At 35.4% G+C, this 10030-nt stretch overlaps 1 protein-coding gene across 11 annotated transcripts in view; it reads right to left on the bottom strand.

The window, feature by feature from the left end:
• Window positions 1-1844: 1844 nt before the first annotated feature.
• The window catches only part of ANKIB1 (ankyrin repeat and IBR domain containing 1), a 91407-nt gene continuing 83221 nt past the window's right edge, over window positions 1845-10030 (bottom strand). For 9 of the 11 annotated variants that reach the window (XM_051612943.1, XM_051612945.1, XM_051612946.1 and 6 more), the window contains 3 exons: window positions 7170-7281; window positions 5399-5532; window positions 1845-5050 (listed from right to left, as the gene is read on the bottom strand). In XM_051612943.1, coding sequence (XP_051468903.1) covers window positions 4298-5050; window positions 5399-5532; window positions 7170-7281 — 999 coding nt within the window. In that variant the 3' untranslated portion in view covers window positions 1845-4297. The remainder of the gene's footprint in view (window positions 5051-5398; window positions 5533-7169; window positions 7282-10030) is intronic. The other 2 variants (XM_051612952.1, XM_051612950.1) reach the window with 2 other exon arrangements.

The raw sequence follows: 10030 nt of genomic DNA, 5'->3' as shown, positions 1-10030 counted from the left end.
ATTAATATGACATTGCTGTTTGCATCCCTAAAGGTGATAATGCTGGCTACATTGACTGCCATGCTAAAAAATGTGGACAGCAAGACTGACTGTGGCATTTGCAGAGTAAAAATACTAGTGCCTGAGCAAGACCTTTTTTCCAAATATATTATTGTAAATAAAATTGATCTGATAATTAGAGCAGAAGGTTCAGTGGCCAAAATAGAACTGATGAGTAACTTGAATAATGTTCACTGTTGCTCACAGAAAAACACCTAGGTTCATAAACTGATAAATACCCCTTAAAACCTGTTATGTAAAGGTAAATAATTCTTTGGTAGAGACCAAATCTATGTAAAAACCCTCAAGACAAAATCCTCCATCTTTTTTTCAGTATCATGTGGTGGGCCTGACATGTATGAAAACAGCACTATTATATATTTGCAATACGGAACATCTCTCTCGATATATGAAATATTTTCTTGCTTATATTCCATTTATTTGGATATTCATGCAAATGACCAAAAAAGAAAAAACACATGCAAAACAGCTTCTCAAGTTTGTATTTCACTGCAGAAAGGATTTCTGTGAAGATCAAGACCTGCATAATTTTAAAATAACACCATCCTGTTAACAATTTTTTTTTTTGTGAAATACAACCATAAGTATCTATGAAGAGTTAAGGAAAAAAGGGATAGGAAACATTTTTTCTTTAATTCATTATTCTATTTTTAGAGATTTTAATGAACTACTGAAATTGGTTTATGTTTATATATTTGGAGAACAGTATAAATTCTACACTAGCCTATTTTTTAAGTGGAATGAAAGCATATTCTTGCATAAATACACGGCTTCATTCATTTATTTACTCTCATACAAAGACTGGCAGCAAACAAAGCTTTATGGAGTATTTACACAGGATCCATTTCCTCCTTTTGATGCCCATCTAGTGCTTTAGTCCTTAGTTAAAAGGATGAGATGGTGAAAATTACACTAAGTTTTGAATCATCACTGACTTTTCTACATCTTTCAAGTTTCCAAATCTGGCTGATCTACAGAAGAGGACAATAATCAGTAGACTGTCTAATTCTGAGTAGACTGTCTAAACAATTTTTTAGTTAAGAAACTAGCTATCATTATATCCATGTTTGGCTTCCATTCTTACCAGGCTCTGTGAGTATTACAGTGGGAGACTCTGGGTGTGCTGGGAGAGGGGAAGAGAAGGAGGAGAAGGTAATAGTGACAGTGGCCTTGATCAACAGATCTCTGAAACTGGGCTGTGGGGTGTAAAATGTAGTAAAACTCTGCACTCGGTAACTGCAGCATATGCAGTGAAGCCACAGCAGCAGGTGATGATGGCAAGTGCCTTGCAGTGACTAATCCAACCATCTACATTAGATTCCAGCATCTTCACATGCTTGCTGGAGGAAGCTAATTAAATTACTGTAACAACAAACAGAATAGTTTAGTGCCTCTTATCATAATGGAGGCAGTCTGAAATTTCCTGGTAACAATGGAGACTGGATATTAAGTGGCACTTAAGTAACACTAATTAGCAGGATCTTCCTAAAACATTACTCCCCCCCACTCTCTTTAGCACCACTATTTGTAATGACAAGGCATTAATCTTTCCAAAAAACAAGGGCACAATATGGGTGTAGCAATTAAAACAAAATGGTCTATTTTAGATTTTGTTCTCAAAGCTTAATGAATATAGGTACCTTATATTTACAAATCAAAACATTCAACTTACGATAAGGGTCCCCAGCCAATCTGGCACAGGACTGAACAGATCCTAAAACTGTCTGTCGTCAGTCTTAACAATCTGCTACTGTAAGTCTAAGATGTAATGAGACAGAACGGAATTAGTTTAAGTAATAAATGTTTAATCAAAGAATTTTACATATTATTAACAGCATTCATTTGGCCAAACATCTACATGGTTGTAGTATCCTACTTGTATATAAAGTGGGAATGTATCAAGTATAGACTATGAAAGTGCAAATAACAATTCAAGGTTAGAGTAATTTTTTTACATTATAAAATTAACAGGTTTACAAAATAGTCTTGCCAAACTTTATTTTTGAATTGTAAAGTCAATGACTATGGTGTTAAAATAAGTACCAAGAAAATACAAATTTAATAGGCTAATTTCATGCTCTTAAGAGTAACACAGAAACAATGGATATACTGCACAACCTAACCAAATTACAAAAAAACCAGAACCCACAAACTTCACTATCTTCACAGAGAGCACTCTTACATACCTTACTGTAACTTTGCAAGACATCTCAATGCAATACGTAATCTTTTTGAGAGGATCTTTCTATTCAGAAATTACAATTCAAGGACGTTATTTAAGTTAGACAACTTTCAGACCAATTCATGATGATAGCTCACGAAGAACTGTTTAAGTTGAAGGATTTTATACCACAGAACAATTTAAAATAGGTATTCTCAAAGATGTCATGATTATGTCAGGGCAGCTAGAGGAAAAGTTGGAAAATTATTTGAGACTATTCTATTTCATTCTCTCTAAAGATGCTTGCAAAACAAACTAGGTTTTTTATGGGGTAAGGGTAAAATATTCTTATTTCATTCTTACTAATACGAACCTTGTGACTGCAAGGTTCAGAAGCTGGATTTGCATGAATTAGTTACCAAAACACTCACTTGAACTCACAGTAATCAATACATAAACTCTGCTATCATGACACTTGCCTATACACACTCAGTAGTAATAAACTTTTATATCTTATCAAATCAACAAATCTCTGGTAACAGTTAAGCAGAACTTAAAACGGAGTGTATGCAATTTGCTTGTTTTATGACAAGTTTTGATTATATGTAATTAAAACAGCCATTTCAACAACTTACTCTAGTTGTAATTACATAAGGTACCATTGCATCTCACTAACTGTAGACTGATGCTTTTAAGCAAATCTAAAACCAGTATTATTTTTTTTCACGGTACAACAACTAGGAAAAGGGGTTTTAATGTTTTTTTTATTATTATTATTTTTTGTACTTAAAAAATTTTTTTTTTACACTAAACATTAATCACACAGCAAATGAATATTGTGCAATTGAACAAATACCTAGCAGTGTTTTGTTTATGCAAAAACACTGACTGAACATTTAGTTATTTACTGTAAAGGCAAGGCCATGGGTGGTTTTATGGAGGTCTTTGCAATTAATAGCATAGTTACTCCAGAACAGACACTGAATTTGAATTACTTGTTTAACTGTGGCAACTCTCCAGTTGGGTTAGGCAAAGGCACCATAACATGTTGAGCAGAATGTGTCATCTGAACTTTAACTGTGGGACTGGCTAATATATGAAAATTCTGTATTCCTATATTTTTATAAAATGCTATAATTAAAAGTAATTGCACTATTAGTGCATAGAATGCTTTGTAGAATTATGAAAACAAAGAACTATGATTGCACTTCCATTAAAGTGTCTCTTAAAATACAGCATAGCTGTTGCTAACTCACTGTATTTTAATATTTAAAATAACTGTTTAACAGCAGCATTAGGTTTTTTTAACTTAAGATACAGGCTACATTTAATTAAATGCAGTCACCATGGCAACACATGCCAGTTAAATTTAGAGAAGCAATGCTACCCAGTGGTTTCTTTCACTGCTAAGAATTGTGGGATTAGTTTGATAGAGTAACACTGCACTGTTTTGTTAGGTTACTGCCAGCTAACTATTCACAGTTTGGCACATTTGGACTGAAATAGACATGAAAAAATCCTTGATTTTAATGGGAAAGTACATCCCCTAAAACTTGTTCCTGGAGCAGTACTAAAGAGAAGCATTAAATACACCTCTGCTCACACTGCTAACAAAAATGAAAAAGGGGTGAGGAAAAGTTATGGAAAACAAACCCAAATGAACTGCTAAATGTTACTTCGGTAAAAGAATGAGTTCTAAAAAATTGAATAAACTATTTCTTAGGAAAACCAATGAAAATAATCAGTGTAAGCCTTTAATCTGTACTTTCAAGTTAAGGATCATCAACCTAAGGCTAAACAGATGCTGCATTATATTAGGAATGTGGAATACAACCTAATTATTCCTTTTAATTGAGAGCAAAAAGGCAAGTACTACCTAATTAAATGCAAAGGATATTCCTTGAAAGGTTCACATTATTATGAAGAACTACAATTCAAGAGAGCTCCTACATATCCATTGTTACGTCAGTGGTTACAACTGAGCTGTAATTATGTGGATCAAAGCCTCCATAATGCTTACTCCACATACTGTACCATCTGTCGTTGCCATTCATTTACTCCGGGTTTAGTTTGCGTTCATACCAGATGCACATGTTCAATCCACTCACTTGAGGTTTGAGGAGTCTGACTCAAAGTATCTCCTGAAGCATCCAGGGTTCTTGTTACCTCTCTGTTATTATCACCACTTTGTGATACCATTTCACCTGGAATAATGTTTTCTTGAGAAGTGACTTCCTCTGTTTGGGTTCCTCTGCCTTCATTTTTAAGTGCATCCTCAAACAGTGCATGCTCCTCCTGAGGCTCCAGCCCTGGGTCTGTAATATTTGGCTGCCCTGCTGACCCATCTTCAGTACTGGGTTGCTGTGAATCCTCATCTGTTTCTGTACTTGTTGAGGGGATCAGAGCAATACTCTGTGGGTTCATGTCATGAAACCAGGCCATAATATTTCCAAGTAGATTTTCACTGGTATTGGGATCTTGACTGCTGGAATCAGCATCACTAGATGTTGAGTATAATCCACTTCTTGTGTCACCGCAGGGGTGGGAATGAAGACGATCACCTGAAAAAGGATCACTGCCTGCACCTAGTCTCATCAGACTGTCACCAAGTTCTAAGAGCTCAGAGCTGCTCAAAGCACCTCTTGGGTTATCTATACTTATAGGAGCAGGGTCCAATCTTGTAGGCAAAGAGGTACCTATTGCTCCTAAAGATGCCTCATTATTTAGAAAGTCTCTAGTTTCTTCATCTATGGCCAAGCCAGATTCTTGTAATGATAACTGAATAGCTAGCAGGATGTTTGGGTCATCTTCATCCAAAGAACTCAGAGCCTGTGGAAATACATAAAGTTGCTTTTAGAATAAAACTTTGATCTTATTACATATTTTGGCTTAGAAGTAATTTTGGCTCACATCTGGAATTATTTCATTATTCCTACATGTCATTTATCAGAAACAATTATGACTGACACAGTTGACAACCGAATTTGACTGTGACTATTGTTACATTAGTGATTCGTTAGCAATTCTTACCAGTGTGTGTGTATCGTTCGTTGTCCTAGATTCTCCCTTTCTCATTGAAGAATTAAGACAATTTTCAGAGAGACAAAAGGATACAGAAAAGCAGAGCAGAGGAAGCAAACAGAGCAGAGAGAATGGAAAAGTGATTAGGGGAGATACCTGAAGAGAATCCTGATTTTCAGAGCGACTGACAGGGGTATAGTCATGAAGCGAAGAGCTGTGCAGAATACCCATAGAAGCTGAACTCACCATGGAGGTGCCATGTCTTCTACTACTGCCACCTTCCTGAGTGTCTGTTTGGGCAATTAAAACAAAAATGGTTGAAGAACTAGCAAGGAAGCTTTCACTGTTATTTACTGACAGAACCTCTTCCTTCCTGTTGGATTCCACCTCTGTAATTTTACTCCTTTATTCACTCTGAACTAAATAATCTGAAACATTCCTTCCATACCAGCTCTCACACAGTGCCAAAACACCAGTCTCACTGTTTTAGGAGTGACTGCCTAGTTCATTTGTGCCTTTCTGCTCTCAATACCCTTCTTCTTCTCTTGGAAAGGCTGGGATATGCCATCAGGAGCACGAGCCTGCTGGCAGGAGGGGAAAGTGCTTCTAAGGCACCTAAAAGATTTATGGCAAGTCCTGGAAGATACTGCACGTGGACACAATATTGGATGCATTTACAGAGGGGATTACAACTAAAGTTTGCAATTTCTTTGTTGTTTCAAAGACAACAACTCAGCTGTAATATTAACATTACATTAATTTTTACCATAACATTGCAGCAGAATTGAGTCATTACTGTATACCTCAGCAATCACTGACATTGCAGTTTTCTTAAAAACAACCAACAAGAAATAGAAGTAAAATGCTCTTTGCAGAAAGTCTGCTCTCTAATAAAAATGAATGTAACTCTTCTGATTTTGAAAAATGGAATTTTCCACTTCAAAACTTTAAATGAGATGAGCTGAGACAAACTATTTCTCTCTTGCATGCTTTAACAGTAGATACTGGTCATCACTACAATATCCAAGTGTTCAGCCAAATTATAGTCCTCAAACTAACATGCTAGTTTTGCATTTTACTTATAACAGGGAAGGAACCAAAGCTCACCAAGGTTTTTTTTTTTACTGTTTCTAAAATAAAGAATGCAGTTGTTTATTTCTCACCAGCAAAGGATTTCTCCTGGTGTTTTTAAAGGACAAGCTGTATGTACGACTTAAGTTCATCAGACACAGAGATAAGAGTTTGTGCAGCATGACTTAGAGACTGAGCCCACAACTGGCAGCTCTGAAGAAACAGTGTCAGAATATGATTTAGATTCTAGCTACTTTTTTTAATGTTGCAAAAGCCCCTGGCAGAATGGAGACATCCCAGAAAGCCAAGCTACAGTGACCTTAAGGGACTGTGCCACCAGCCATAGCACTGCTTAGAAAAGCAACATGCTGGAAGTGGTGGCAGCCTTTGCCAACTTGTTTCCCGGCTGTCTCCACCAATACAGGAGTTTCTGAGCAGGGTTTGGGAATACAGCCTTATGATTATCAGGCCTGTAGCAGGGGAACCCTATTCTACACTCATTATGCACAATTAGTCCTTTTAATTGGCATAAAAGAGCTGGTATATAGATAAGACTGTCATATGAAGTATGTGGCCATCAGCATTTCTTCAGAATGAGAGCAAACCTGCTCTCAATAGCTGAGGAGTTGTTAGTGGGAAGATCAATGCATTTCTCTTTAAAAAGGGGAGCAGCCACAATGAAGTCAGCAACACTCCTAAGATCACATAAAAATAAGCCTTTACATCGGATCCTGGAAAATACAGTAATGTATTTGAGACTTCTTCAAAGTGCATCCACAAAAGAACAAAGCTGTGCTCATTACTAACATATTCTGAAGTAGGAAGAGACAAAAAACAGCCCCAGGCAGGAACATACCTAAGGTACTCTCACTGGGGTCATCAGGATCTGGAGTATTACTCAGCAGACTGTGCATGTCTCCGCGTCGACGCTGTCTGTGCCTCCTCCGATACTGAAATTCAGCATATTCCTGCATAAACCAAAGGTTACAAAATACAGGGCAGCATGCAGTAATATTTTTCTGATGTAACAAGCACCACATTCTTATAAAAAAAATGTGTGATTTTATAAACTTATTATAAAATCACCTGTTTTCAGAAAAATAAATTGCAAGTTATACCATGCAATGCGTAACATAAATAATAATAGAAAAATTCCAAGGTAATCCTAGATCTATAAAATAATGAATTAGCAAAGAAAAAACAAAATTAATACTTGCAATCTCCCTTTTTTAAAGAATTCCAAGTACACATTTTTTGTTTAAAAGCTGCGATGATTAATTTTATATACACACACATCAACTCACTTTTTATAAAAATATACCTAGTGATTTCAGAACATAAAACCAATCTGAATTAGACCAATAGATTATCTATCAGAATCCCTGTTGCCAGCACTTGACAGTAGAAAATAACCTTTGGAAGACTAGAGGAAGCTGGCAGATACACACTAGGACTGGTTATACTTTTCCCAGCCTTCAGGACACCATGGCTGAGGAACTTCTTAAGCCACAGCTGATACTCTTGTATTGAGCAGTCTTTGATGGATTTTTATTCCAGGAATTACAAATCTCTATTTTTGCCTATCTTGAGCTGTTAATGAGCCATACCATATGGATTTGAACTCCTGCAGCCTGTAATTTCTCACATTTTGTGTATTTATCAAAGACAGTTTATATAACATTTATGGAAAATACTCCCTTTTGGCCACATCAAGCTAATATCCCAAGGATTAATAATCTTAATACTTGGAAATAAATGCTTTGATTTCTACACCTTTCCTTAATTTTAAGAAACCAGTTCTATGCATGTAGGCAAATTTCCAGATATGCTTTCTGGTTAGTATAGCTGACACTGAATCTGACTATGTAGGTTAAGATCTCTTGTTAATCTCAATTAATTCCTTTACACAAAATAGCAACAATATACATACAGGTACTAACACTTCTTTTTGGAAAAGAATATTGCTATTTTATTCCCTAATACCCAGGCTTTGTTTGGCCAAATGACTTGGGAAAGATAATATTACCCTTACTTTCCTTTCTTAAATTTACTCTTCATCCTAGAATATCTCAACATCCAAAGTATCTAAAATTTAAAGCCAGAAGTGTCATTTCTCTTACACAATAAATCTTATTCTGTCTCCAAGCAGATGCTTATTAGCCTATGGAACAGAATAAAATCTAGGGCAAACATGATGTGATTCTTTCCTAAAATATTCTTCCATATTGTAGGAAGCTCAGGGATTTCCTTATGGTAGTAGGCAGCCCAAACAACAGAAAATCGTATCTTTATATGAAAAAATATAACTGAGTTATTTTAAATATATATAATTATATAACTATGAACTGGATAAGGAATAATGAGAAGTGATCACTGAACACTAAGATCTATTAGTCAAATCAGATCTTTTATCTGTTTGCAATAAAATAACAGATTTTACTGACAGTCATTTGACTTTTGGTTGCTTTTTAACCTTTGGAAAGATATCTCGATTGCTACTGATAAAATTTGATTTGTGATTACTTGGAACAATTTTATAGATGTGAACAACAGGAGTTTTAATTTTATTGGGAAGGAACATCATGGTTTCACACAATGGTGTCTAAGAGGCAGCATTCCTTGCAAAAAACAGTAAGATTTTGCTTTCTGTAATAATCTGGCATACAAAGACATTCTACTGCTTGTCAATAAAGGTTTATGTAAAAAAATTTGTAGTGAAATTCAGTAAAATAAAGATGACCATTATTAATTCTACAAAGTTCCTTTAGCAGAGGTGGTTGCAAGTATCCTGGATAGCTATGCAGCAAAGAAACCAACTTGCATCATACAGAGTCACATGGAGACAAAGGATAAAAACTCATAAGCAATCATCTAAGCACAAATCCAATGGCACCTCCTGCTAAACAGCTTATCAACATAGTTCTTATCAGCTTTTTCTCGTAACCAGTTCCACTGGTGATACAGCAACATCCCAATGAGTTTCATATTATAAAATGTGGAATTATTTCAGAAGAAAGGACTAGAGGAACTAGACAGGAGAAGCAAGTTGATCTTTTGTAGAGAAGCAAGCTATTTTATCACCAGCATGATGCTCACCAACAACAATAGCAAAGGAAATATATAGAAAAAGTTCATGGAGTTTTCCAGGATGCTTTAAAATTACTACCTAGAAAGAAAACAGCGTCAAGGAAATGTTGAAATCAAGCTTCCTTCCTAACTGAACACTTTAATCTAATGTTCTCAAAGTATTAAATAAAAATAAAGATTATAAAGGAAACCTTTATAGGAAGCTTCTTGTATTTAAGTGCAGAGTCTTGAAAATTATTTACTCCTTCCCATATAAAGACAGTGGAATATTCACTTTAAAAAATACAATTTTCATTCTTGGTTAAATAGCAGTAGTTTTCAGTATGCAATTTCCATCCTGCTTTAATACATAAACTTTAAAATGGCTAACAATATTTAGGTGTATGCCTGTATATTCTTGTTAAAAAGTTATAGAAGGATGGAAATTTCTGAAGACTTTTTGTCATACTCTGCTGAATTTCTGTTGCATTCAAAAGTAATCACAGAGTTTCATACATTTATTACTTGAAAGTTTCCCAACACATAGACACCAGTTTATACACAATTTAAAAACTGGTTATGTACTTGGAAAACTATGAATACAACACAGCTTGTCTAATGTCACCTTAAATAACTACAGCCATGTTAGAG

This window comes from Apus apus, chromosome 2 (genome assembly GCF_020740795.1).
Source record: "Apus apus isolate bApuApu2 chromosome 2, bApuApu2.pri.cur, whole genome shotgun sequence".
Taxonomy (NCBI): domain Eukaryota; kingdom Metazoa; phylum Chordata; class Aves; order Apodiformes; family Apodidae; genus Apus; species Apus apus.
The sequence above is the reverse complement of the archived record's forward strand: the minus strand, read 5'-3'. Positions and strand labels throughout refer to the sequence as shown.